Genomic DNA, 27,756 nt, shown 5'->3' with positions numbered 1-27,756 from the left:
ACCCAACTCTGCACTCAGACATTTCCCACCACCGGGGGGCACAGAGAGAGACAGCACGGTCCTAACGGGACCGAGGGCTGGCTCCCTGCCAACGCTGTTCAACGTGCTTTGTCTGCAGCATCTCATTTTGTCCTCACACAATCCTATGAAGTAGTCAGCCTACATAGCCCCAGTTTCTGGATGGGGCAAGTGAGGCCTAGGAAAAGTAAGTACAGGCCCACCTCAGAGATTCTGCGGGTTCCATTGCAGACCACCGTGATAAAGAGAGGGACACGGATTTTTTGGTTTCCCAGTGCCTATAAAAGTTATGTTTACACTACACTTTATTAAGTGTGCAATAGCCTTCTGTCTAAAAAGACAGTGTGCATACTGTAATTTTAAAATGCTTTATTGCTAAAAAAATAATGCTCACCATCATCTGAGGCATCAGCGAGAGGCAGTAGTAACGTCAAAGATCACTGATCACAGATTCCTGTAACACATCTAATAATAATGAAAAAGTTTGAAATACTGCGAGAATTACCAAAAGGTGACACAGAGACACGAAGTGAGCAAATGCTGTTGGAAAAATGGCGCCAACAACGTGCTTAACGCAGGGTTGCCACAAGCCTTCAATTTCTAAAAAAACACGATATCCATGAAATGCAGTAAAACGAGGGACGCCTATCAGTTTGCCCAGTAAGCAAGCGGCTGGTGTAACCACCACTTCTCCCCGGGTCATTGGTGCTTCTCGTCTGGAAGGCCCCCAGACTGCTCGACAAAGCCAGTGTCGGGGTAGAGGGGTGGTGTGCAGCAGTGGGTGCTCTCGTCGGCCCCGGGAGGCAGGTGGCAGCCAGAGGGGATGACGGGAGGCCGGAAGCATCCCTCCCAGGCTCCTCCCTGTCTCCCTTCCCTTCCCTCCAGAGCAGGCCAGCTTTCTGCTGCCATGGCTCTACGTGTTGGGGTTCTGATGCCTCAAAAAGAGTTAAACAGACCAAGGGGGTTGGCAGTTTGAGTTCTGCCCTGATACGGCTCTGCAGGCGGATCGAGGATGGCCCTGGCCTGGCCAGGCGGATGGGGCTTCCCTGCCAGCTCTGAAGTTGCCTCCAGCCACTCTGGGCTCCTGACCAGCTGGCCTGTGGGAGGGCGCCCTTAGGGCTCCGATCACACAGCCCTTAGCTGGGCTCCCAGTGGCACTGCTGAGATAAGGCCCGAGTTCAGCTAAGACCTTCTTTCCTTGCTGTCCTTGCCGGGACTGTGGTGTCTCAAAGCCCGGCCATGGCAAAGGCATTAGAAATCACCTGGGGCATCTGCTCACGACGTAGGTTCCTGGGCTTCACACCAGAACCCCTGATCCAGAGTCTTGGGGGTGAGGCCTTGGCATCTGCATTGTTAACCACCTCCCAGATGATTCTGACACACCGTCAGCCCCAAGAGCACTGTGGATCCAGGACATCATGCTGGAGGGATCTGTTTATCTGGGTACATCCTATTTGCTGCTGAGTGTTCAAAGGGGGGACCTGTGGGAGCCTTCCCTGCCCAGCCCCCATCAGCCTCCAGCAGGAGGGTCTCATGCTCTCCACCTGGCCACTCTGCCCAGATCACGTCCTGCCGTCCACCTGCCTGGGCACAGCCTCATGGGGCGTCATTTCCACTTCCGGCCAATGAGGCGGGGCTTCTGGGTGATTGACAATGGGCGTGAACACCCAAGAATCACCCAAGAATCTCAACAGAGCTCAGAAACAGCCAGAGTCACCCAGCAGGGACCAGGCACGATCCCCACCCACACCCGGGGGCTCTTCCCCTTGCAAGTCCTCTGGCTGGGCCCAAAGAATACACAGCTTCTCATAAATGAAAGAAAATTCTCCTCCTTTAAAAATACATTTCATTCAAGGCAACTACCGTGCATCAGTCTCTGGTCAGCACGGTGCCAGGGGAAGGAGCATGGACACGAAGATGACCAAGCTGTGAGGCACCCAGGGTCGGATGGGGCTGAGGTCACGTGCTGGCAGCTCCTGGCTTTGCTCGCATGCCATCCCTCTCTTTCTTTCTGTCTTACTGGGTCCGTCTCTATCTCAGTCTGTACCTCCTGAGGACTGCTTGAGAAAGCAGTAATAGCACAGGAATTCAATCCATTTAGAAGGGGCCCTGTGAGAGCTGGGCTGGTCCTGGAAGGCTGCCTGGAGGAGGTGAGATATGTGCTGGGTCTTGAAGAATGGGCTGTGTTTCCTTAGGGCAGAGGCTACAAACCAAAATCCAGCTGCCAGGCTGGTAATGGGAAGGAGTAGAGAGGGTGGGTGTGGGACAATAGGGGATGGTGGCGACTGTGGTTCCCCAGGGAGCACCTGTCCCCAAGTACTGCCACGTAGAAATGATGGCTTACCTCGCTGGATCTTCTGATTTTATGAGAGAAGCAAGGAGCCCAGCTATTTATGGGAAATTTCCCAATATTCCAACCAAAAAAGAAGAACGGGTCTGTGGCTGATTCGGCAGCAGGCAGGCTGGCAGTTTTCAGCCCCGCCTTAGGGACTGGAGGGCAGGAGGGTCTCTGGTGCTTTGCTGCTGAGTGGCTGAGCTTATGGGCCTCCTGCCTCCCCCGCTCCTCCCCTCCAAACTGTCCCAGCAGCGGTGTGACAGGGTCGGCCTGCTGCTGCCTGAGCTTTGGGGCCACATGCCAGTTCCCAGGCTTCACACTCCTGTCCTGAGGCTGGCCCTTGACCTCTGTCCCTCTTTCCTGGCTGTGGCTTTACCTCTGGTCCTTCCCTCCCAGGGCTGTTACACGGTGATCCTCAACGCCTTCGAAACTTACGTCTACCTGGCCGGAGCCCTCGCCATAGGGGTGCTGGCCATCGAGGTAAGTAAAGGCCCCTGCTTCTGTGGCTCCTCAGAAGCAAGACAGACACCTGCACAGGGTCTCAGGCAGATCCCCCATGGCCGGCACCCCCAGCCTGCCTCCGTCTCCAGGTCCTTAACCCAGGACCCAGTGGGTCCCCACTGCAGGGACGATGGGCAGGTAAGCCCAGCCGTGCCTGTCTGCTGCCTGCGAGTCACACTGGGACTCTGGACACATCTGAGCAAGTCTGCGGGCGGTGGGCATGGACAGGCCCTGAGAGTCGCTGCCCTCACCCCTACCCCCGGTCCAGAGTGAACTCTGACTGAAGGATCAACGCAGCTGATTTCAGGGAGGGGCTACAGCCTGTGCTTCTAGATCAGGCCCATTCTCTGTGGGGTGTTGAGGGCCTGCAGGGCCTTGAGGACCTCACAAGCGCACGTTGAGCCCCAGAGGTGAAGACAGAAGGGCCCTGAGCCCCCTCAAACGGAAGGCAGCCGCAGACTCTTGGAGCCACCACTAGGTGGCGCTTTGGCCAAAGGGCAGAGCTTCCCCCTTCCCTTCCTTCTACCACCCTCTCCCGGATCTCAAACCCGCTGCCCTGGGAGGTTGGACAGAGGGCTTTGCCCAGGCCCGCCCATCTCAAGAAAGGGGCTGCCAGTCTTCGGCCAGCCAGGAAATGAAGTCAGACCACCCTATCCTCAGCTTTCCCCCTCCCACCTGGCACCATAAACATGGCCTTGCTTAGCGTCTTACTGTGTCCTACAGCCCTGCTTAGAGCAGTTTTGTGGAGACTATTGAGGATGGGGAGAGGGAGGGGTCATTCATTCATTCGTTCGTCAAGCAAAGATTGAGCCCCTACTGTATGCCAGCGCTGTTCTAGGTGAACAAGTCCTCTCCTAGGAGGAAACAATGAACAAGAAACACAAATCAGTACCAGACCCCCCGGGAAAACGCAGGCGTGGGTCCCCTGCAGGAAGAACATGGGCTTCTAGAGTTCACCTTCCAGCTCTGCCTCGCCCCACGCACAGGAGGCCCGAGCCACAGTTTCCTTATCTGCAGCATGGTGCTAGAAGCCTGCTCCTAGGGCACGGTGGGGCTTGCAGGTGCCGGGGACTACGTGCCTGGCATGTAATAGGGGCTCGCTAAGCAATGCCTGAGTTCCTGACCTACTGCCCTCACACCCAGCCTGCAAGCCCAGCTGTGGCCTCTGTGCCAGGCAGAATGATTCGGGGACCTTTTGCAAGAGCTCTGGCACAGGGGCATCAGCCAGTCTGAAGAAATGGGCATCTCTGAGTCAGGGTCTCTACACACCCCACTACCCCAGGGCCCTTAGACAGGTGTTCAGTGATTGTGCTCCTAGCTTGGAGAAGGGCTGCATCTTCCTTGTCTATTAGTAACAATCCTGGTAACTTCTAATTAAGCATCTACTATATAACAGGCCTCATTACATCGTTAATTGCCTTAGACTTCAATCTCACCTCCTTCCTGTGAGTTGGAAGGAGGCGACTGCAGGGGCTAGGAGCATGGTCTCTGGACTCAGAATACCTAGACTCCATTCCTGGATCCTCCATTTGTAGCTGTGTGACCTTAGGTGGGTTACCTGACCTCCCTGTGTCTCACTTCCTGGTCTGTGAAAATGCTTCTGAGACAGCACTTAGAACCGTGCCTGGCACATGGTAGACTCTTGATACATACTCGGGCCCAGAGAAGGGAACTGAGTATTGGCCCAAGTTTGCTGCTGGCAAATAAGGGAGCTGGATTTGAACCCATGTCCAAGGCCCCCTTCTTTTCATGACTACATGGCATGAAGGGGACCATTGACTGGCAAGAGGGGCTTGCCCCCAGGGCAGTGTCAGGAGTGCCAGCAGCAGGAGTGTTCTAAGAGTGATGGGGGACCCCCCTTCCTGTCCCAGAGCAGACAGCCCCTTCTCGTTGGGGAGGGTCAGCCCCCTGGAGGGCTGCAAGCCCAGCCTGACAAGCAAACTCCTACTTTCTTTGCAGCTTTTTGCCATGGTCTTTGCCATGTGCCTCTTCCAGGGCATCCAGTAGAGGGTGTGGCCTGAAGATTGAAGACTCACCCCACCCACCACTGCCCAGCACCCAATGCCCTCCCCTCCCCCTCGCCCCTGCCCTCTTGGCCCCGGGGGAGGAGGTGAGGCCATGATGAGTGGCTAGGAAATGGGGCAGAGGAAAATAGCTATTTTTTTAACAAAAAAAATGAAGGCAAGAATATGGACTGATGTAGCCCATCTGGACTCCGGAACGGGCGCCATGGGGTTCTCCGCGGGGGCCCGGGCACCTGAACCCAGGATGCAGCCTGCACTAGAGACCAAAGCAACACCAGGGCCAGGCCCCCTCCTTGGTGCAGCCAGATCTGGCAGCCCGGGACCTGCGCCCTCAACTCACAGCTTCAGGATCTGGTGCCAAGGAAGTAATAAGGATTTAGGCAAGAAGGAGGCAAAAGAAAATTGTGGAGAAGTTGGCAAAGCCCAGAGGCGCCGAGGAGATCTGGTCACCATGTCCTTGAGGACTTGGAACCTACGTGGAGTCCCCGGTCCTCCGAGGATGGAGTTGTCCCTGCCTCAGGCTGGGGCCGAGAGTGGGCTGCAGATGCTGGATCCAAGGATGGCCCAGCCGGTAGGGTCCGTGCTTCCCCATCTGTTGGAGCAAATAATCTGGAAAGCCCAGAGAGGAGCAGTTTCTCATCTACAGTCACACAGCACGTGCGTGACAGTTCTGAACAAGAACCCCGCCATCCCCAGGGTGCCTGTCACTCCCTCCAAGGCTCTGTTGGTCCCAGCAGACCTACTGCTCACACCCCTCCCTGGCCTCTGCATCCTGGTTTCCCCAGAAGAGAGCGGGCAAGCTGGTCAGGAATTGCCTCTTCCCGCCTCCACAGCTAAGAAAATTCTGGACTCTGCCCTCCCTGCTCTCCCTGACACCTCCCCACACTTTTCTCTAAGTCCCAGGAACACACACACATGCACACACACCACAGCCCGTTTTCTACACTGCCCTCCTTTCCTCCACCAACTCCACCAATTCCCTGGCCCCCAGGGCTGGAAGGAACCCCCAAGATCATCTGGTTCTCCTCTCCTCACTCAGAACTGCCACTCGGATGTCTTCCACAAGATCCCTGCCAAGACTTCTCCACCTTCTTCTTGCACACCTCCAAGGACGGGGAGCTTACTACCTCCCAAGACAGGCTTCTCTTTGGACTGCTCTGACTTTAACATCAGCTCAATACACGGAAGAGGTTCCTGTTTTTCTGTGGTTCTGTCCATGGCATCCCACTTGCTCTCCTTCCCAAAGCGATAAGGCCACACGTTGTCCCCCCAAGCCCCGTTATTTCCAGGCTAAAGAACCCCAGGGCACCTCATGATTTCTGCTGTGACACGGTTTTCCTGTCCCTTCGCTGTCCATAGCACATTTCTGAGTGTTTCCTCCAGGATCTGGCAGGGAGAGGTTTCCCCACAGACTTACTCACACCCGCACAGCACCCACAGATCAGCCCCTCATGTGCAGGTCTCAAATTCTAGACCAGTGTTAGCAACTCTATTGCAAGATGCCTCGACCCTGATCAATCAGGAGTGGCTGCCAGAGGCTGTGCGGAGAATCGGAGGCTTGGCCTGGGCTCAGTGGGGGAGGACAGTGTCATCTTGATTAGTGATGTCTGCCAAACAACTCAAGCTTGTTGAGGGATGGGCGTGGAAGGGACAGTATGGTGCCTGCTCTCCTCTCTTCATTGTCCCTCTTCAGGGTCTGGGAAGAGCCCATTCTATCTCAAAGGCCCTGTGCCAGGTTCCAGCCTCCCCTCCAGCTTTCCAGCCACTGGGAGACAGAGCAGTGGCCTAGAGCCCAGCGCTCCCCTGCTCTGCCACCTACCCCCTTCTGAGATGCGGCCTGAGCTCTGTGCCTGCTGTAAAGATTTGGTTTGCCCCTCCCCCTATTTCTCCCCTTCCCCCTTGCACTCGCCCTGCTGTCCTCACCAGTCCTGGCCCATTGTGGGCTGGGTCTTTCCAGATTGTCCCTGTGTCAGTCTGCCCTGGCAACTCCATAAATGATGTTATGAACTCCCTAGTGACTGGGCAACCCCAGGACCCAGGGGGCCGTGCAGCTTGCACCCCAGCGCAGGTCTCTAGACCACCCACAAATTGGCTTCAACTTCCTGGCAGAGGCAGAGGGCTGGTGTGTGGTTGACAAAGAAAAAAAAAAAAAATCCGGCTGGCTAGGCAGGGCTTAGGGTCAAATTGGGCAGCTGTGTGACTTCGGTCCAGGGGCGCCCCAGGCATCAGGGCCCCATCTGGTCCCCACTGCCCAGGAGAATCTGGGGCCTTCAAGGTAAGAAGAGCCGGGCATCGGGCACCACCCCCTCCGGGCCCCCGAGAAGAAAGGATGGTCGTGGAGGAACACCTGGGGGAGGCGGGTTTGAGGGCAGATGTAACACCCTCATCCCCAAGGGCTCTCCAGAAAGGGGCCAAGGAGCCCTGATCTGCCCCCGCTGACCACGTTCTGGGGCCGGAAAAGGGAAGCAGGCGTCGCTGCTCTGTAGCATTAACGCAGGCTGGGAGCTATCTGCAAGGCTCCCAGCGGCCGTTCTCGGGGGCACGAGAAGGCAAAGGCCAGCGGCCACAGCCCCTAATAGGTGCAGATGGCAATTTGGGGGCTGCTGGGAGGCGGGAGGGTAGGAAGTCTCTGTGCTGAGACTTCCTGAGCCCGCTAACAGGCCAGGTGCCAGGGGAGACCTTGCACTTGGTCACATACCCCACCCAGCACCGAAGGCCACCTTCCCTGCTTAGTGGCTGGGCACTGGGGCCCCTCCCCAGCCTCCCTTGTCCCCTCTCTCCTCTCCATGCCTAAGGGACCCAGACAGGATCCCCCAAACCGGCCGAGGCCCAGCACCCCCATCTCCCTAGAAGCCCCCTCTTCCCCTCCCCGGTGGGTCCTATGTCGAAAGTCTATTTTGAAAACTCTAAGTGTTCCTTGCGGTAGGTAGCAGAGCTAATTTATCAAGTTTATTTCCTGTGAGCCTCCCTTTTTTATATTCTATATCAAGAGGAGTTTTTGTAATATAAAGCAGGACGCCCACACTGATGGTTTTGCACTGGTTTTTGTGACTGTTTCTTACAAAAAGAGAAAGGAACGAAGAATAAATAGTGACCGTGAGGAAAGGTGGCCTTGGTTTGGGGGCGGGGTGGGGAAGCTGGGCCGAGGCAGGAGGCTGGCAAGTGAACCGGGGAAGGGGCATTCTGGGTTCTCCCAAACCTTTAGGAGGGACAGAGCCAGGACAGCATCGTCCCAGCAGGCCCGCATTACCACCCCCGGGGACAAGGTCCTGCCACCCTCCCTCAGCTTGGCTGGCTCAGCCCCCGCAGACGCCCCGCACAAAGCCCGGCTCCAGCGCCCGGACTTCCCCCTGCCCTGCTAGCCTCCCGGGGGAAATCTATCCGCCACGCCCAGCGGTCATTAGGACAGACCGTCCACCGCTTGGCGGCGTGCTAGCCAGGCCTCAAAGAGCATGGGTCAGCTCAGAGGACATGCCTTGGCTTGGGGGCACTGCCCACCAGCCAGTACCACTTCCCAAAGGCTGCCGTGGCTCTGGGCCTGCCTGGGGCTCGGCGGTTGGGGGCAGGATTCTGCAAAGAGGCATGAACTTCAGCCCCGAGAGACGGAGGCCCGGAGAGGACGGGCCCTCCTTAGTGTCCAGCCTCCCTTCCGCTCGGCCGCGGTTACCAGCAGCACAGCCTTGGGCGCCCAACCCGCTGGGCCTCTCTCCTCGGCTGTGTTAACAGCGGCGGTGCCGTGCTCCGCTGGGCACAGGCCGTGTCCCTGGACGTGTGGCTGCAGGCCACAGGGAGGGCAGCGAGGCCCAGCGCGGGCAGGGCCCGGACCCAGGACGCAGCAGCCAGAGCTGGGCTGCACCTAAGGACCAACCATCTCGCCCCCTAAACACTCTCTTCCAAGACGGGAAGCAAGTCTGGGGCCGGGGCTGCTTCTGTCCACATCTGTCCCCAGGAAACGGGGGCTGCCACTCCCGGGGTGCCGGAGGGAAGGGGGGTGTCGGGTAAAGGCCTCACGGGGGACACACAGGCTGCGGGCCTGCAGGGGTCTTCATCTCTGAGGGAGCCGGCTGCCGGCCTCTTCCAGGGCATCAGATGGGGGCTGGGCATGAGAGGAGGCGGCTTGCTGAAATATTTCTATTTTTTGCCCTGCTGAGCTTGAAGGGCACCCAGTCCTACCCAGCCGGCCCCAGAGGCACCCCGGGCCAGTGGGCAGCACCCTGGGGAGGGGGGGAGGGGGGATAAGGGGGCTGAGCCAGGTGCACCTCGGACCCTGGAGGACATGCCAAGTGATGGAGACATGCTTCTCTCTCTTCCTCAACCACAAACCCCGTCGCTTACAGGTGGCCGCCATCTGGGGTTACCCAGGTGTCCATCTGTCAGGGCCGGCCTGGGGCTGAGGCCCTTGGCAGCCTCTGGACCCAGGCCAGTTGAGAGAGGGGGCACCGAGGGGCCTTCAGGAGCTGCGTGGAGGCAGAGCAGCCAACAGCGAGGCCCGAGGAGAGGCCGTGGCTGAGGACAAGGCCCTGCCACCTGCAGCCCACCTCACAGAAGGCGGAAGGGGAGGCGCCAGGGGTCAAAGGCAGACCCCTGCCTGCCAGCCCGCAGCTGCGCTGTGTGTTTAGGGGGCAGAGGGTCTCCTACATGTGGAGAGCGCCCGCATGGAAGGGAAGGGGCCCAGGGTCAAATTCTAAGGTTTTCCAGGCATGGGCAGAAGCCAAGTTCAGCTGCTTGGGCACTAGACTGGCTGGGGGCCTGGGGGAGAGCAAGGAGGCGGTCCACAGCCTCTCAAGAAAGAAGGGTCTTGTGACAGAGGGGCAGGAGCCTGGCCTTGGCCGGATGCCTGTGACTCAGGCTCTGTCCTCGCGCATCTGTCCAGGGGATCCAGAGGCCGAGACACCCATGAACAGGAGGTGTCACCGTGTGGGGGGAAGGATGGGGTGCAGAGGCTCCATCCCTCCCCAAACCTGAGGGCCCAGGAGATCACAGCGTTCGGGGAGTGCCCAGGAGGAGAGGAAGGCGGCCACTCCTGCCTGCCTGGGGCAGGGTCCTTCCTGCCTTCCAGAACCAAAGGGAAACCGAGGTCCCCAGGCCTCCCTGCCCCAGAGGGGCCCCTGGCCCGGCGGGCGGCTACACTTTCTTGGGTTTTCGGCCGACTTGGTAATAGTAGTAAACGCTGATGGCGACAAAAAGGAGGCGGCTGGCCAGGAGCAGCAGGATCCCCAGGGACACGAGGCCCGTCTCGGCGAGCGTGGCAGTGACCACTGTGGGAGAGAGGCCGGGGGGGACACAGGTCAGAGGTGGGGATAGCCCTTACCCCAGCACGGGATGCCATGGGCCCCAGGGTGGCTGCCTGACTGACCCCCGCCCTGAGCTGGGGCATCCTATCAGCTGGCCAACCGCAGCAGGTATGGGGGGCGATCATGTGGGCAGAACTGGTTGTGTGTCATCACACCTGTGCTGGGTCCACAAGTGAGCAGTGGACTGTGGGTGCACGGGCGTGTATGCAGGAGGATACAGGCACCTATCAGCTGCGTGAGCACAGGTGTACAGGTCAACCCAGCCACACGAGTCCCTCCCCCTCGCACAGGTTTTCATCGCTTCCCAGAAAACAAGTGGCACGAGTTGGGAGGCCAGGGGCCAAGCTGCCCGCACCCTGTACCCCATCAGCTTCCCCATCACTGCCCACCTCAGGACTCACCCAAGAACTGGACCGAGAAGTAGCAGGCTTCGGTGAGCAGGGTCCATCGGATGATGACCTTCTCAGCCGTGTAGAGAGCATTCCACATGATCAGGGAGATGCCTGGGGTGGGGGACAAAGAGGGGAGCGGGGGGCAGAGTAGCCTGATCCCCCCGCCCCCTTGGGGGACGGGCAGGGGGCCTGGTCCTCCACCCTTTGACAAAGTAACCAGGATCCCGGACATGCCCTGCCCCCACTCCCACTGCTCAAATTAAAACTCCTCCGTCATCCAACCTGACCCATAACCCGTAACACTAGCTCTCCCATTGCGAGGCTGAAGGGCCTGAAGCTGCCCCAGTCCCCACCCCCCAACCCCACCCCAGAGCTACTGGCGCTGGCCCTTGAAGGTCAAGTAGAAGTGCAATTGGCACAAGGCTGGGGAAACTGTGTTGCGAAGTCGTGGAGGCCTTCTGAAACGGGGGCCTCAGGAGGTGCGGCTGGGGTCCGGGGCCCGCCGTGGGATGTGGGGGAGGGGGGTTTGGAAGAAAGGCTGGATGCACCCCACAGATGACCCTGAATATCAGAGACCGGAAGGAGCTGGGACTTCAGTCTGCGGGTAATAGGGAGCCACAGAATGTTTTGGAGAAGAGGAGGGACACCCCCAGTGCTGGGTTTAAATGCTGTCATTTAGCTTCCTAACAGGCACTGCTGCGTGTGACTCAGGCTGGAGAGGAAACAGAAGTGGTTCAAGTGGGCGGTCCAAGGGCGAGGGCTTTACAGACACTGTGTTGATTCTGCCTCCTCCTCTGGGCTGTGAGGCCCTGGAGGGCGGAGCCTGGGCCTCTTTCATTTCTCTACCCCAATGCCTAGGTGGTGCACTACACACAGCAGGCACTCAATAAGTGCTTTGTCCCAGATGATGCTGAGGACAGTCCCAATCCCCTGGGGACAGTCTACCAGTGGCCACAAGATGGCAGCACACACCCAGCAGAGACAGACTTGTTGGCTGAAGCGTGGGTTCTGAGAAGGGGAGCCCCTGCACAAAGAAGGCTCCCCATGTTCCCTCGGCCCCTATTGGTCCCTCGGCTGCCTATCCCCTCCCCAGAGTCTGCCCCAGCAATACTCACTGAGGAGGGCGCCGCCGTAGAGGCGGATGGGGGTCTTGCTGGTCACCTGCACTCCATCAAAGACTGCATCATAGAGCTGGTCAGGAAAGGTGAGGGCCTGCAGACAGCGGGCGGGAGGCTCAGGGTGAGGGGCTCACTGTGGAAACTTCCCCTGGACATCTCCTTCCTTTCCCCAGTAGCAGTCCAGGATCAGGACACTGACTGCCCCCGACCCCTCCCTACCAGGACAGAAGATCTGAGGTTCCAGTGACAAGGAGTTGGGACCACGGACCATGGGAGCTAGGATGCTCCAGGGCAGGGGAGGGGGCCAGGTCCCAGGGGCGAGGCAGGGACTCACCATGATGGCGATGCCAGAGAAGAGCACAGCAGAGACAAGCTGCCAGACCCTGGGGAGGCGTGGAGAGGAAGGTCAGAGCCACCCCAGGCCCCACAGAACCCTTCCCTCTCCAGCCAAGATGCCCAGCGATGGCTGGTCTGGGGGAGGGAATTTGACGGGATGGAACCAAAGACAAGACTACACAGGGACAAGCTGATGAGCCCCGCCCCCTAGCCCTGTCCCCCACCAAACTCGTGATGCTCACCTGAGGCCCAAAGGCTCCCGAACAGCAAACTTCATCTCATTGCCCAAGACCTGGCTGATCTGTGGACACAGAGGGGTCAGAGGCAACCAGGCTGAAGGCAGCTCTGCCTGCCCAGCCTACTCACCCCCTCCCAGAGGCCCCTGGATGCCCAGGTGGCTCTGCTTAGCCAAAGGGTCACCCAGGCTGGGAGGGTCACACTGAGGCACACCCTCTCTTCCTCCTCTTGACACCGGGGCTTATGGGAAGCTGAAAATACAGTGGCTGAGGATGAAAGCTCAGAGGTCCGCCAGATGTGGGCTTGAAGGCTGGCTCTGCCACTTATTGGTGGCAGAGTCCTTAACCTCTCTGAGTCTCAGTTTCCTCATCTGTAAAATGGGTTAATAGCTGACACTACATCTCCCAGGGTAAATAATGCTTATAAAGTAGCTGGTGCCATAAGAAGCAAATAATAAGCACTCAGCTAATTCTAAGGATCCATTTTCATTATTGCTACTATTCCTCTGACATATCCATTAGACTTCTAGAAAATATGAGCTAAATCTGGGGGCTCCCTGCAGCTGCAACGGGTCTCAGCTATTCTCCCCAAACAGTGGGCCAGATCTGCCTCCCCAAATTGGTGCTCGGAGGCAGACCCCCATGTGGCCGGTTCGAGGCCCCTCCTCCGCGCTCCGCCCACCTTGGAGCGGTGGACCTCCCCGTCGTCATCCTCCCCGCCCACGCCGAGGATCTTCCGGGTCTTCAGGCGGCTCACGAGGTCCGTCTGGCTGTGCTTCTTCATGAGGGGTGGGGGCTGCTTGGCTGCCATCTTGTCCTGGAGCCCGGCCTCTGTAGGAGGGCTGCAGGGAGACACCAGCCTCAGCCACGGGTCCTGCCCAGCTTCCAGATCTCAGAGGGCAGCCAGACCCCAGCCCAGGGCCTGGGGAGGCCTCCCCGTCAACCTGGGGCAGCAGGTGGACACTGGAGGAGGAATCTGAGGGTCCAGGTGCAGTACTGGGCTCCCTAACCACCCGACTGTGTGATTAAAAGGGTCAAGTCACTGCCCTCTTCTGGCCTCAGCTTCCTCATCTGTAAAACGCGTTAGGGCAGATGGTCCTAAGGCCTTCCCGCTCCGCCAGCCCGTCTGGCCTAAGTGGATGTGGCACACCCCAGACAACCAGGCCGGAGGGAGCCTTACAGACAGCCCTGGAGGAGGTATAGGCCCAGGACAAGGCATTCAGGCCTGGATAGACTGTACCCAAAGGTTCCTGGGGGCAGGGGGTAAACTGGGGCCTGGGTCAGCCTTGGCAGAAGAGGGAAGGGTCTACCCAAGCCTGGGTAGGGCTCCTGAGTTCTGGAGTCCAGGCCACCACTGAGCTTTCGCCCAGACAATTCCTCTGCCCAGCAAGCCCTCCCACCCACCCTCCCAGACAACCTCCCTCTAACCTGCCAGCGCTGAGAACAAGGGGAGGGGGTGACCCCAGGACCCAGCTGAGCCAGAGGAGGGATGGCCAGGAGAGTTGGCAGGGCTGTGGCAGCAGTTCGGGCCTTGCCCCTCCCTGCTCTCCCCTCACCCCCCCCCAGGTCTGCCCACGATCCTTGATGGCCCCCAACCTCCGGCCTCCCCCCAGCTCCACCTCAGACCAGCTCTTGAGCACCTACTGTGTGCCGGGCAGTGGAGACGCTGATGTGAGTTGAGTGGCCGTCCTCACCTTCAGTCAGCACAAAATCTATGTGGAGGAGACAACAGTGTAAACCACAGTGAAGTAAAGGTTTCCAGAAGCTGGCCCTGAGCGGGCTCCTGTGATCTTGCCGCCCTGCAAGATGGGTACTATTTACACCCATTCTACAGATGAGAAAACCAAGTTCAATGAGGCTCGATAGAAGACCAGGTTGAAAAATGGTAGTACCCCCACCCTATCACGTGCTGCACCAGTGCTGGGTGCCTCCCATATCCCTGCACCTCTTTCCCACCCACAGCTACTCTCCAGAAAGGCAGGAAAACCACCCCCGATAACAGACAAGGCTCAGAAGTTGCCTGTCCCTCAACCAGGGACCTGAGGTGGGCTTGCTGGACCCCCCCAACCAGGCATCAGACTCAGGTCTTTGTGTGGCCCCCGGCAAGTCTCACCCTCTCAGCCCCAGCCAGAGGCAGGGCACAGAAATGTCCCCAGGTCACCTCCAGTTTTCCAGCCTCTAAGACACTAAGACCCAGTGTCTTAGAACAAAATAAAGCACCCAGCAAATAAACATCAGAACAAAGAATCAAACGGTGGGGTGTTTGGATAACATGGCTTTACACTGGATGAACTGGGCAGGGAGCATACCAGCTCGAGTTTGGAAATAATGGCCAAGGTCATTACTGGAGGTCTTTAGTGAGTAACGTCCAGGCCCCACTGCCCTCCTAAGCCCCCTGGCCTAGCTCCTCACCTGTAAAACAGGGGCAGCTATGCTTTCCTCTCCCACGTATATACACCCCGGGGAATGGGAGGCGGCGGCTGGTGGTGACCAGGAAGGCAGCTCAATGAATGGCTGATGCTGGTCAGCGGGGCAGCCGCCTGGGGCAGCGAGGGTTTAACCAGGCTCCTGGGGTGGGGGTGGGGGGCGGGCACTGTCACAACACCTCAGCCGCTTGCTACCACCTTCTGGTGGATCCAGGTAGAAGCTATAATCAGCCTGGCGTCCCTCCCACTTGCCAGGTGGACCCGCGGGAGGCTGCCCCCAGGGAGCCAGCAAGCCATTGGCCCCTCACCCATGCCTCCATGAAGGAAGCCCCAGGCGGGCTGGTCGCCACCCTTCCCCTTCCGGCCTCCGCTCTGGCCTTCTATTTGTTAATTTGCATACAGTGAAATGAACCTTCTTTGGGGTCTGTAGTTATATGAATCTTAGCACATGTATAGATCCAGGCAACCACCGCCTCCAAATCAGGACCCAGGGCAGCTGCATCACCAGTCAGACCCTCCCCTCACCCCTAACCCCAGGCAACCGCCGATCTGTTGTCTGTCACTGTAGTTTTGTTTCTGTTTTTTCAAATGTGTTACATAAATGGAATCATGTAGTATATAACCGTGGATACTGGCTTCTTTCACTCAGCATCATGTCTTTGAGACTCATCCAGGCTGCTGTGTATATGGACGTTCCCTTCCTCTCGGCAGGAGAGTGGGAATCAATGTACCGGTACCTGGCGTCAACGTACCAGTTCGTTTACCCTGTCACTCACTGAAGGACGTCTGAGTTGTTTCAGAGTTTGACAATTATGAATAGAGCTGCTATAAACATTCATGTGCAGGTTTTGGTGTGACCATGAGTTTTCATTTCTCGAAGGTAAATATCTGGGCGTGGAATTATATTGAGTTATATGGTAAATCTACGTTTAACTCTAGAAGAAAGTGCCAGACTGCATTCCAGAGCAGTGAACCATTTCCGCTTCCCCACAATGCATGAGTGTTCCCTTACCCCCCATCCTCGCCAGCACCAGGTATGATCAGACTTGACTTAACCCTTCATATAGGTCTCCATAGTGTTTTAACCCTTCTCACCCAGGCCAGCCAGGCTGCCTGACTCAGTCCTGCTGTGTCCCTTACTGCCTATGTTTAGTGGACAAGTCACACTGCTCTGAGCCTCGGTTTTCCCCATCTGTGAAATGGAGCTGTAATTCTCAGCTCCTCGAGATCCAGGGGCAAAAGGAGAAGCTTGGTCAAGAGCACGCAGCACAGCACCTACACATTTAAATGAAAGGACTGCATTTAGTGAGGATGTGCTGTGAGCCATGTAGGGCTGGTGGGACTGGGTCCCTGCCCTTAAGTAGCTTGCAGCCTGAGTGGGGACAGGGAAGCTGATCTGTCAGGCACGAATCAGGGCCAGTTGCTTCTCTGAGCCCGTCTTCTCATCTGTGAAACGGAAACAACAATCCTTACATCTTCCCTAGGCCTGGTCAAAGCAGAAACAAAATAACGGACAGCAAGTATTTTATAAAGTACCAGCTAACTGCTAAAGCCAGAAGAGCTTAGCTGCAGAAGCCACACTCTCTGAGTTCAAATCCCAGGGCCACCACTTCTTAGCTGTGTGCCTGTGGGCAGGTCACTTACACTCTCTGTGCCTCAGTCACCCCATCCATAGTTGGGGAAGCAAAGGGTCTTCCCTCACAGGGATGCTGTGAGAATATAAGATGTGACCTCCGTGAAGGGCGCAAGGTAGTGCCTGGCCCGTACCAAGTGCTTGGTTGAGATGGGCACTTAGACACAGACACCCCCTCCTCCCCACGTCCCCCATGTAGCAGGGGCTCTGGGGTGGAGGCCAGGAAGCATCAGGAGAGGGGCCTAACTAGCATTTCCTAACGTCTCCACCCCTTGGGCAGAGCCCCCAGACCTCAATCCCATGGCGTAAGGCTGACACTCGGGCCACAGCACCGCAGGCCTGGGCTGTGTCAGCGACCCCTGCCCAGAGGGTCGGCTGCCTTCCTCTGCCCGATGGTCCCTCCCCACCAACACAGACACAGGGCTCCCCTCGGCACCACAGGCCCAGGGCTGGTACAGAAGGGGGGCTACAGGGCAGGGTCCTGGGCTCCATTTGACTTCCGGTATCACTCCGGCACAGCCATCAGGTACCTGGGCTGGCGGGACCCACTGCGGCCGTACACAGAGCCCAGAGCCCAGCCGCAAGCTCGCCACCAACAAAGGGCCCTACAGCCTCCCAGGGAAAGTGGGATCTTAAACGTCACGTCCAGGGAGCAGGGTCCCCAGCACCTGGCCCTACAGAGTTAAGTGCTCTGAGCCCTGAGTCCCATTGCTCCTTCATCCGCAGGACTGGACCCCACCTGGAGAGGGCAGGCGGGCAGCTGCCACACTCACACACTCACATACACACACACACGCACGTGTGCGCACAGCAGCCCCTAAGTACCCCACCGCCAGACACACCACACACCCCCTCTGATCTGCCCATGAACTTTCCTCCCTTTCCAGGTCACTCCAGGTAGGACTGGCCCCATTGTAACCTAAGAGAAGACAGAGGACAGTTCCCCCACTCCCTCCTTGTACCCCAGCTGAACTGGCTTTGGGACAGCCAGACCTGGGTTCAAATCCTGGTTCTGTAGGACACCGCAGCTCTCCCAGCCTCAGTTGCTGCCCCAGTGCAATGGGGCTGATGAGAAGGCTCACTCTGCAGAAGGGCTGGAGGAGATATAACAGGCGATACCTTGTGGCAGAGTGCCCTGCCCGGACCCAGGCAGGGCCCCACTCCTTCTCCTTCCCTCTCCTCACTCTGCCATGCACAGTGGAAAAAGCCTGCCTGTTACAGCCGTCATGCTTCCTTTCCCAGGCCCCTGTGCCTCCTGAAGGGCCCCCAGGGCTCCCCGGGGACCAGGCTGGTGCCAGGCTGCCCAAGGCTAGGGGAAGGGCTGGGAGGAGGGCTGCCCTTGCTCCTAGATGCTCACTTGGGAGGCCCTGCCAGGTAAGGAGAAGGGAAAATGTGGATGGCAGCCCCCAGACCCCATGTTCGCGATCCTCTGCATTCTGCCCCTGGCCAGCCTCTCTGACCTCAATTCCCAATGAACTGGGAAATCACTGTCCTTTGAACAGGTGTTCTCCCTTCTGAACCACTGCCTTCCACTCCCTCCATCCCGATGCCCCCCGTTCCTCAGGGTCTTTGCATGCCCCCTCCTCCAGGGAGCCTCCCCAGGGCACAGTGCCCCTCCCCTCTCTGGACCCTCAGTGGCAGCCAGGGCCACTTCCGGACCATCCTCATCATCATTTCAGGGCCAGGCATTTCAGGGCTCCCCGAGACCCAGTGATCTGAAGGCAGGGCTGGTATCGTGCCCACCCGAGAACCTCCCCGCTGGCCCCGCTGGGACACAGAGGCACTTCGGCAGCAGAGGCGAATGAGGGACGGTCAGGCCAAGGCAAGCAGGTCTCCCTAACTCTACCCACAACACTCAGGATCACACTCAGTTAGACCTGGCAGGGCCCAAGGGGAGGCTCTGCTCCACACACACGCTGGACACGCTGGACAGGCCAGAGAGCTGAGGCCCAGAGCGGACAAGCTCTGCCCCAGGCCACACGTGAGCTGGTGACACAGGAGAGCCGGGAAGGAGCTTTGTGGTCAGGCAGAGCTGGGTTCCAATTTGGTACCTCCTCTGGCCAGGTGACCGTGCGCAAGCAGGTCAGGGGGTGCTGAAGACTCCAGGAGAGTAGATGGGGTTTTCCCTGGCATCTGGGGTGCCCAGGAAATGACTGGAGGTTGGCTGAGAACGTTGGGCGAGACCCCACTACCACCTCAGAGAGCTGCAGCCATCCCTAGGTGAGTGCCACGGGGCAGGGGTTACTGAAGGTTTTGTTCACCCGGCCTGGACAGCTCCAGGCATGGGAGGAGCTCAACAAAAATTTGGGACAAAGTAAAGTTGGGGGAAGGGTTTCGAGGCCCCCTGCTAGCCGAGATCTGACCCCGTGTAGCCCCTTCCTCCTTCCTCCTTCCTCATCTGAGGCCAGAAAAGAACATCCCCAAAGAGCTCCTAGCGGCGGCGGCAAGACAGAAGGGGCCGTGATGGCACAGAGGCCAAGCAGAGCCTCGAGATCGGACCAGGAAGGGAAGGGCTCATGGGGGGACAGGAGGAGTGTTACAAGTGTCAGGGGAGGGGCGGGGGCGGGCATATACTTAATGATGAGGCAAACTTGGACTCAAACCCCCAACTCTTACTCTTAATTGCTCTGTGACCTCAGGAAAGTTACTTAACCTCTCTGAGCCTCCATTTCCTCATTTGTGAAACCACATGACGACTTCTTAGCTCACAGGGTTGTGATCAGACGCACTGAGAAAAGGCAGTGGAGGGGCCTGGTCCCTGGTATGCACTCCCCAAAGGACAGTAATTAACAATATTAAAGGGGTGGCTGTCCAGGCGCTGCCCTGGCAGCAGATCCGATGGGGCTGAGACATCTTTCCCATGCCAGTCCTGTAGGACCTCTCCCAACCCCCCTGTAGCCTTCCCAGAAAGCCTGGTTTCCATAGAAACAGATGGACTGCAGAGCTGTCCCCTTCACGGAGAATGTGCCACCACGAGGGCTGGCTTAAGAGGCGCTGGGGGAGAGGAAGCGGCCTGGGGCCCAGAGCACCCACCAGCTGCCGAGCCTCCAGGGGGCTCCTTCAGGGGGGAGTCATTGCTGTTGACTGTCAGAGCCAAGAGCCACTACCTTTGCAAACAAGACCCTCTGCTGGAGGGGCAGCATACCTGTCCCTCCCCATCTGGTAAGGAGAAATGCCCCCAAAACATCCTCCCAAGGAAAGGAGGCAGGGGACCAGTACTTTTAGACCAGGAATTCCATGTAAGCCCCACAGCTCTATGAGAACAGCTGTACTATGACTCCCATTTTAGAGATGAGGAAACTAAGGCCCAAGGGACTTACGTATGTGTCTCTTGGGGGTAAGTGGCAGAGCTGAAATTCAAACTAAGCTAACTGTGCCTAACTGGATATTCAGATAGAAGCTGGTGTACGTGCACGCGTGTGCATGAGCACACACGTACACGTGCGTGGGGTAGGGGTGTGGTGTGGTGAACACGACATCCAGAAAGACTCAGCTCTAAGCCATCTTCCCCATCACATCTCCCCGTGAAAGTCCCTGGCAGGTTGCCAGCATCTGAACCCCTCCCTGGGGTCCAGCCTCCTTTGGATTAGGGCCCTGTGACTCCAGCAGGACCTGGGAAGGGCTACAAAGGAGACCCATTGTTCGGTTATCACGTTGGTGCAAAATAGCTGGAAATGGGGTCTGGGACAGGCAGCACAGGAGTGGGGGCAGTGAGAGACAGAGCCTCCCGGCCCTGGGCAGAGGGAAGGGGAGGTAGGGAGAGACCCAGCAAGGGGACCATGGGGGCTGGAGGGTCCACATCATCCTTCCTGTGGTCCCTTCCTGGGGCAGCCCATCAGCCCCCTGGGCGAGATGCGATCTAAAGAACGCCCAGCCCAGAACCCTCCACCGGGGCCCTCAGGCGGAGTGACTCTCAAACCTCAAGGATCCAGATCTCTGGGTTCTGCATCATTAGTCCTGTGTCTTTGGGCAGATTAACTTCCTGGAGCCTCCGTTTCTTCACTGTAAACAGGGTGACAATGCCTGACTTACTAGGTTGTCAGCAGGGTTGGACTAAACTAGAAAGTCACACAGCTGCTTCACCGACATTATTATCACAGTGGCCTCTGGGGTGCAGGTTTTGCTGGTGGGCGTTTCCTCAGGGTAAACGGGCTAAGGGAAGAAGCTGAGGAGAGGCTGCCACGTGGCAGGGCTTCCTTGCAGTGTATCCCTCGAGAGCAGAGTGCAATTATTCTAAAGGCCAGGCTGCCTTAGGCAGCCTTGTCTCTCAAGTCGCCGGTGAGCCAGTGGAAGGCGGGGCTGCATCACCCATCTCTCTCTGTACCAGCATCACCACCGGGCTCAGGGCTCTGTGTCAAGGGCAAGGATGACAGAGTAGAACTGGCGGGGGAGAAGAACACGATGCGAATCCTGCTGGCGTACAAACCAGTCCCCGTGACAAAGCTCTGTAGTCAAGAAAGGGATTCCACACCCCATTTCCAAGAACTCCAGGAACACAGGAGCTGGCAATGGAGGGTTTGACTGAAGCTGGAAGGCTGAGCCCTGAGTCACTGGGCTGGGAGACAAGACAGCTGAGGTCACCAACAGATTCTGCCATCACAGGTAAGCCAGGGCCGGGCTCTGGGACTCAGCTTCCTCGCCTGAAAAACGGAAGTGTGGTCTCCAGGACCCCTCCTGGCTGTGATATTCCGGATCTGGCTTCCAAACCTTGTCACTCACCAGCCGCACTCCAGCTCCAGCAAAGACCCCAGCACAAGCTGCCCCGCCCCCAAGTCCTAGCACCTCTCTCACCGGCTCTGGAAACACACGTTTTGCTATTTCTCTACCAGTTCTCTTTCTTTCGAAGCTGCCTAATTTCCAGAAGGACAGAGGAAAGCCCACATTTTCATCACAAATATCTCCAAGCCCTCAGGGACAGAAAAAATAAACATTCCCTGCTGTGCTGGAGAGGGTGAGAGGGTAGGGCAGGACAAGGGGTAAGAAGGAGGGGACATCCCTGGGGGCCTCACCCTCTGAAACTGCTGTGTGGGCAAGGGGGTGTCCAGGCCTCGGATGGCCATCCACTGCCACACAGAAGTCACCGAGAGGGGCTTCTCTGTCCCTACTGCCACTCACAAAGGGCAGAACACATGGAGAATTCCTGTCCTTTCCAAACCAGGAGTGGGCCAGCCTCAGCCCAATGACCACATCAGGGCCCTCAGAGGCAGCTGGTGCTTCCAGATCCCATGGGGCCAGAGCTCTTGTGAAAAGGCGGTGGCCATAACCCTCTCCCCTGCCACTCCTTCCACCTCCCCCACCCCTGTAGATGCTCAGAAACTTGGAGAGGAGGAGAGAAGGGCGGGAAGGGAGTTTCCGTGAAGAGATGTCCCACTATTTTGAGCCAACTTTTTCATAAGCAAGTAGTTATTTGCCCTTTGGGTGGGTTGCGGGAGGCAAGCAGAAGGATCCCTGTACTTTTCCCAGTACCCTGATGGGCCAGAACCACAGTCCAGAACTAACCATCTCCCCCAGGGTTTGGGGGGCTCTGGCATGACTCAAAAGGCCTGTGCTGATATCCTGGCTCCACCACTTATTAGCTGCATGGCCTTGGGCCAGTGATACTACCTCTCTGGGCCTCAGTTTCCTCATCTGTTAAATGGTTGTAATAATGACACCCATCTCCCACTGATGAGAAGATGCACAAAAAACTCCTAAAACAGTTCCTGTTTATAGTGAACGCTCAAAAATAATGTTGCTCTTATTTTCAGACAAGGAAATTCAACTTCTTTGCCTCAGTTTCCCCCTTGACCATACCAACTTCAGAACAGGTCCCCTTGTAGAAGCCACATGTGGATACAGAGTGGGGTGCTTACAAGGCAGTGGCCACACGAAGGAAATGGGAAGAGAGAGAACTAGGGTCACTCTGGCTCAGGAGGAAGATGCTGCCCTGAGTGTACTGACAACAGGTGGGCAAGGGGAACCTGGGAAGGGGGCTGGCAACAGCCTGCAGAATACGGAGCCCCTTGGGGTACTAAGCCTGGGTGGCTCCCCTCCATACCCCCAGCACTTGGCCAGGCCTGGCCTTCGGAGGGGCACAACCATCGTTGTGAATTAATGGTTGAGATGCAGGGTGAAGGGAAAATTATTACGGGCTAGGCGTCAGAACATTAGGCACCCCACCCTGCGGCTGCCACTCCTGGGCAGCTTGCCCTGGGGTTACTTATGCTATCTCTGAGCATCACTGCCCTCATCTGTGAAATGGGGAGGCTTATCCCCTCTCAGCCAGCCTTGTCTCCTATCTCTTCCCCACCCGTTCACTCTACCCTAGCTACACTGGCTCCTTACAGTTCCTCAAATACAGCGGGCACATTCCAGCCTCAGGGCCTTTGCACAGGCTGTTCTCTGCCAGATCTTTAGTCCCCGAAGCTATCCCCACAGCTCACTCCCTCAAAACTTTAGCTCATAAGTCACCTCCTCAGGGAGACCTCCCTGACCACCCTACTTAAAATGGCGACCTCACCCCTGGCCTCAACACCCCCCCACACTCAACTTTTCCCCCTCACCTCCCAATATACTATATAATTTGCTTATTTACTTTATTAGTTATTTGCCCCTCCCCTACTGTGTCAGCTCCAGAAGGGCAAGAATCTTTTAATTTTGTTCACAGCTGTCTCTCAGGGCCTAGAACTGTATCTGGCACTCTGTTCATTAAGTCATTTTTGGCCCAGCTCTCACAAACATTTTGTCCAATAAATGAAAGAAAGTAAAGAGCAGTTCAGCGCTGTGTGAATATCACAGGTCACTGTCAATTCCACTGTTCCTCCCACCCCCAACCCCTGGACTGGCAGGCCCTTCCTCCAGCAGACACAGAGGGGGCTACCATAAGATCCTGGGGGAGGGGAGGCAGTTGAGTGTGGGGTTGGAGAACTTGGGGTGCGGGTGGCGGGCCTGAGCTGTGGATCCAGGAGGTACTGACAGCCAAACATGGGTGGAGGGCTTTGGGCCTCAGCCCTCCACTCCAAATTTAGGGCAGATTAAGCTGACAGCATGTGGGCAGAAAAGGAGAAGTCAGGTCGGCTGGTTCCCAAGACAATGTGGCCGGGAGGGCACCTTGGGGGACAGAGGGCCCCTTTTACAGATGGGATAACAGAGGCCTGGAGAATACGTAGTCTTATTTACTAACAACCCAACGAGAAAAATCTTTGCTCCCCCTGGGCTAAGTATGAGGCCCGGCTAAAAAAATGGACTCTGCCTCCCCCTGGCTCTCCAACAACCCTCTCACCTCCCTCCCCACCCCCTCCCCCATCCCTATGTCCCTGGCACTGCGAGCCGGAGGAAGAGAGGGCGTCGGCTCCCTCTCCACAGACCACCAAGACTGGAGGTCCAAGAGGCCTCTCAGTTGGGGTGGGCATCCCTGCAGCCCCGGTGCCTTCTACCCGCAGGGCAGCCCCACCGGGAAAAGTTTGTCTGAAGGAAATCAACCAGGAAGTGCGGGGCGGCGAGGCGGCCTCGGCCGTCGACGCTGGGCTCTGGGCTACAGAGACGCCTCGGGGTTCAAGGCCTCCACCCTCCACCCGGCTCCCGCCCCCGCCGCCTTCACTCCCGCGTAGAAATCCGCTCCCTCCGGGGCCTCGAGGAGGCGGCGGGAGCCCGGGACGGGGTAGGGGCGGGGGAGGGCGGAGCGAGAGGACGCCGAGCTAGTGCCCAACCGTGATAGGGGCGTCGCGGGTGGGCGAGGCGGCCTGGCGGTTCCCCTACGGACCCCCGGAGTGGGTACGAGCATACCGCCCGAGGCGGGCAGTCCCAGGCTATTCAGCGCCAGGACAGTGGGACCACGCTGCCCCCGTCCGCTGAGCCCGTCCGCCGAGCGCGCGACTTGGGAGAGAGTGGGGAGCGTCGGTCTCCACCTGTCCTTCCCCTAACCTCCTCCCAACAACTGGGGCTTAGGCTCGGCTTCCGATTCTGCTCCCCCCACCCCTGGAGACTGGGGTCTCCCGGCCTTGCTCCTCCCCCCTCCAATGTGTCCTTTATCTCCCAGCTCCAGATACCCACCCACTTTCATAGAGGGCTGGGGGCTCCAGGCGGGAGCTCCTGGCTGTCGGACGCCTCCGGTGCTCTGGCCCAGCACTCCAGCCCCCACGGCCCCCCGAACCAGAAGGTCGGGCCAGACTCATGGGCAGCGGGAACCCCGCCACCTCCAACCTCGACCCAGCAGGGGGCGAGGAAGGGGACTCGCAAGTTTGTGCCGCACACACCCCAGACCCGGGAACAATGGAGGGAGGACGGAGACAGGGATGGAGGGGGGAGGGGACAGAGAACCGAGCGCGGGGACCGAGTCAGACCCCAGGGAGGGAGAAAATGCTTTCCGCTCGGTTTCTCCCTCGCTCCGAAGCGGAGAGCGCGAGCCCAAGAGGCGGAGGCGGAGGGCGGAATAAACCGTCGTAGAGGGAGGAGACGGCGGAGGGAGGAAGCCGAGGGAGAGAGAGAAACCGAGTCAAGAGGAAAGGGAGCAAGCGGAGAGCGCGAAGGAGAGGACCTGAAGGGACTGCGGGACGGCGCCCGGGAGAACCGCGGAGGGGGGAATCCCTGGAGTCCCGGCAGAACCCTCCGGCGCCAAGAGGTGCTGGGGCGCCCGGCTCGCGCGCACGGGGTCCTCTCTGTCCTCGGCGGTCCCTGCGACCGCAGGAGCCCCAATGGGCTGCGCTGCGCAGGCACCGGCCAGCTGGCGGCGGGAAGGGAAAGTGCTAGGCTCCGAAGCGGCGGCGGGGAGCAGAACTTACGTTCCTAGCGCCTGCTGGCGCCGGCGCTGCGCGGAGCTGGCGTGCCAGGGGGACTCTCGGGCCCTCGGTCGACTCACATCGCGCCGCCCGCGCCGGGCAGGGCAGGGCCGGCTGGACTACGCGCGGCGCCCAGCGCGGCGGGGCTTTGCCCGAGTCTGGCGGCCCGAGCTGGTCCCTCCTCTCAGTTCCGTGCACAAGCCAATGGCGCGCCGTCCCCTCCCACGCGCCGCGCTGCCTAGCCCCCGAGGGTGGCCGCCGGGGCGGGCGGGAGAGAAGGGTTGGGGGAACTGGGCTCCCGGGCTCCCCAGCCGAGGCTTTCCCGGAGATCTCCTGCTGGGGGCGCGCTCACGCCCGGGGGGAAGGCGGTTGGGAATCCGAACAGAGGGCCCGCGCCGCCCAGGGAGACTTTCGTGGCAAATTCTCCAGACTGCGCCCCTTTCGTGAGACTATCAACACCCTCGTAGGTTGGCAAGACACCTTGTCTTAAATATCCCTGGGGTATCGCCTGGGGCCTAGGCCAGTGTCTAAAACGGAAAGGAATGCTTTGGCTGGTAGATACCCAAGTGTGTAATAACACAGTTACACAGCAATGGTCCCCGTCTGCTGAGCGCCCGCTCCGTGCCAGGCACCGTGTGCTGAAGGAATTACAAGTGTTAACTCGTGATTCTCACAACTACCTATATGAGGCCGGGATGATTGATCCCATTTTACAGACGGTGGTTGTTAATGTTTGCTTTCATTTAGTCTTCTGGCTTCCAACCTAGGCTCACCGTTTCTAGTCCTCCCTTGCTTGGTGTGACTTTGTCAAGTAACATGACACCATCAACACCCCACCCCCGCCACACACACACACACACACACACACGCGCACACCTTCATCCTCCATCCTAAAATCCAGCCTCAGCTAAGTTGCTACAAATTTGCACTGTCAAGGCACAAAGATCTTAGCTGGGGCTCCTTGGCACGTGGGGGCGGGAGGAGGCACAGTGGCAAGACCTTTTGTGTCCGCACATCCTGTGGAGGGCAAGGGGGTTAAGAATGGAGTTTGGGGGTCCTGGAGGCTCTCTGGGAGCCTTTCAGCCTAAAACAACTAGATTCCTACAGCAATTCCCCCCCCCCCCCACAAGATTCTGAGCTCATTTCAATCCTTTGTGACTAGTAATGTGTTTCCCCACCCCAACTCCCACCAACCTCCTTCCTAGAAAAGAACACCTGCATCTCTTTATCTTGGCGGATGGTCACAATGGGAGGGGGCTGGAGGAAAGAGGAAGGCGAGGTTGACGACAAGCTCCATTTCACAAGATAAGCAAAGGGGGCAGAGAAAGGTGAGTGGTTCCCCAGGCTTCTACCCGTACCTTAAGAGTTGATCAAGCAGGCTCTGGAAGCAGACTGCCCAGGTCCAAATCCTGGCTCAGCCTTTTGGACACTGTGTGGCCATGGGCAAGTAACAACCTCTAGGTGTCTGGTTTTCTCGGTGTACAAACTGGGGGCAACCAATAGTAGGAGCACCTGTGGTTGTGGAGATTTAAATGGCAGCAGTTCACGCTTATTGGGCGCTGACTGTACCAGGTGCTCAGGGCTGGCGTGCCAAGCAGGCTCCCATTGCCCTCCCCGAAGCTGTGACTGGGCAGGAGAGGCTATGCCCTTTACACAGAAGTAAACAGGAAGTGCCTGGCTCATAGTAAGCACCCGGTGACGGTTAGCTGTCTGATTACCAAGGTAACAACTCTGATCCTGAGGCAGTGCTGTGGCCCACAGTGCCACCATCCCTGCTCCCAGCCAGTGACGGCCAACAATGAATGAATGAATATGACTGCAGATCAGGATTGTTCCTAGCTTTGTTGGGTGAAGCACAGACCCCAAATCCACCTGACTGAAGTCTCAGGGCTTGATAGTAGTCTTTGTGACAATTTAGAGTCTCAACTCACTGCCTTAACAGAGCTGGCTCAAGCAGGGGTGATGAATTCATTTGTTACTCCTTCTGCCTCCCCAGCATTCTGGGCTCTGGGTTGCTGAGGGGCAGGCACCAGCCTCACTTGTGTGCAGTGTTACCCCTGATTGCCCCCCTGACTAGGAGACACAACTAATGCTCCCCTAGGTGTGGCTATTGGATATACCTGAGCCTGACTTTTATCAATAGACGGAGGGACTTTATAACCATCGCTCCGAGATCTCCAACACAGAAGGGGCTGCTTTAGTAGTAGTGAGCACCCTGTCACTAGCAGCATGCAAGCAGAAGCCAAGGAAGAGTTGATGAGGGTGCTACAGGAGGAGTTCATGCCTTAGGTGGTGTTTGATGTGGATAAACCTTGAGCGCTGGGTGACTTGATCCTGTGTTCTTGTCTCCCAAGCCCATCAGATGGGAAGGTGTGAGCACAAGCCGTCCCATCATCCTTCATGAAGGAGGCAATGTTGACTGGGCCCTTCCTGTGCGCCAGGCGAGGTGCTGGCTGTTGGGGCCCCAGTCCCTGTCCTTGAAGAGCTTATAGCTCCTGGGAGACAGATGCACACACAGATAGTCAAGCCCAGCAATGGAAACAACTCGCAGTAACAGCCAAAGTGCTTGGGGGACCGGAGGAGAGGAGAAGGAAGAGACATTCTCCATTACCCCTGGCGTCCACTTTCCCTAAGGAGCCCATTAAAAGCTCTGTTCTCTTCCTTCCTATATGATTTTCTAAAGTGAT

General features: G+C 58.0%; 2 protein-coding genes across 8 annotated transcripts in view; one reads left to right on the top strand and one right to left on the bottom strand.

Moving 5' to 3' along the window:
* Positions 1–7,691, top strand: part of TSPAN18 (tetraspanin 18) — a 185,648-nt gene extending 177,957 nt beyond the window's left edge. For 4 of the 5 annotated variants that reach the window (XM_027114925.1, XM_027114924.1, XM_027114923.1 and 1 more), the window contains 2 exons: positions 2,750–2,833; positions 5,918–7,691. In XM_027114925.1, the coding sequence (XP_026970726.1) occupies positions 2,750–2,833; positions 5,918–6,130 (297 nt within the window). In that variant the 3' untranslated portion in view covers positions 6,131–7,691. Of the gene's footprint in view, positions 1–2,749; positions 2,834–4,813 lie in introns of all 5 variants that reach the window. The other variant, XM_027114927.1, reaches the window with a different exon arrangement.
* TP53I11 (tumor protein p53 inducible protein 11) overlaps positions 1–26,556 on the bottom strand; it is a 27,642-nt gene extending 1,086 nt beyond the window's left edge. Inside the window, exons 1-8 of one of the 3 annotated variants that reach the window (XM_027114930.1) lie at positions 26,428–26,556; positions 13,899–13,966; positions 12,937–13,096; positions 12,261–12,319; positions 12,017–12,065; positions 11,680–11,776; positions 10,574–10,675; positions 7,904–10,136 (exon numbers count right to left, since the gene is read on the bottom strand). In XM_027114930.1, coding sequence (XP_026970731.1) covers positions 10,003–10,136; positions 10,574–10,675; positions 11,680–11,776; positions 12,017–12,065; positions 12,261–12,319; positions 12,937–13,065 — 570 coding nt within the window. In that variant the 5' untranslated portion in view covers positions 13,066–13,096; positions 13,899–13,966; positions 26,428–26,556 and the 3' untranslated portion in view covers positions 7,904–10,002. Of the gene's footprint in view, positions 1–7,903; positions 10,137–10,573; positions 10,676–11,679; positions 11,777–12,016; positions 12,066–12,260; positions 12,320–12,936; positions 13,097–13,898; positions 13,967–25,072; positions 25,187–26,427 lie in introns of those variants that run through there. The other 2 variants (XM_027114929.1, XM_027114931.1) reach the window with 2 other exon arrangements.
* Between the last annotated feature and the right edge of the window lie 1,200 nt (positions 26,557–27,756).

This window comes from Aethalodelphis obliquidens, unplaced genomic scaffold (assembly GCF_003676395.1).
Source record: "Aethalodelphis obliquidens isolate GAN/ISIS:26980383/991018 unplaced genomic scaffold, ASM367639v1 scaffold14, whole genome shotgun sequence".
In the NCBI taxonomy this organism is placed as follows: Eukaryota; Metazoa; Chordata; class Mammalia; order Artiodactyla; family Delphinidae; genus Aethalodelphis; species Aethalodelphis obliquidens.
Note: the sequence above shows the minus strand (reverse complement) of the source record. Positions and strands in the feature narration are given on the sequence as shown.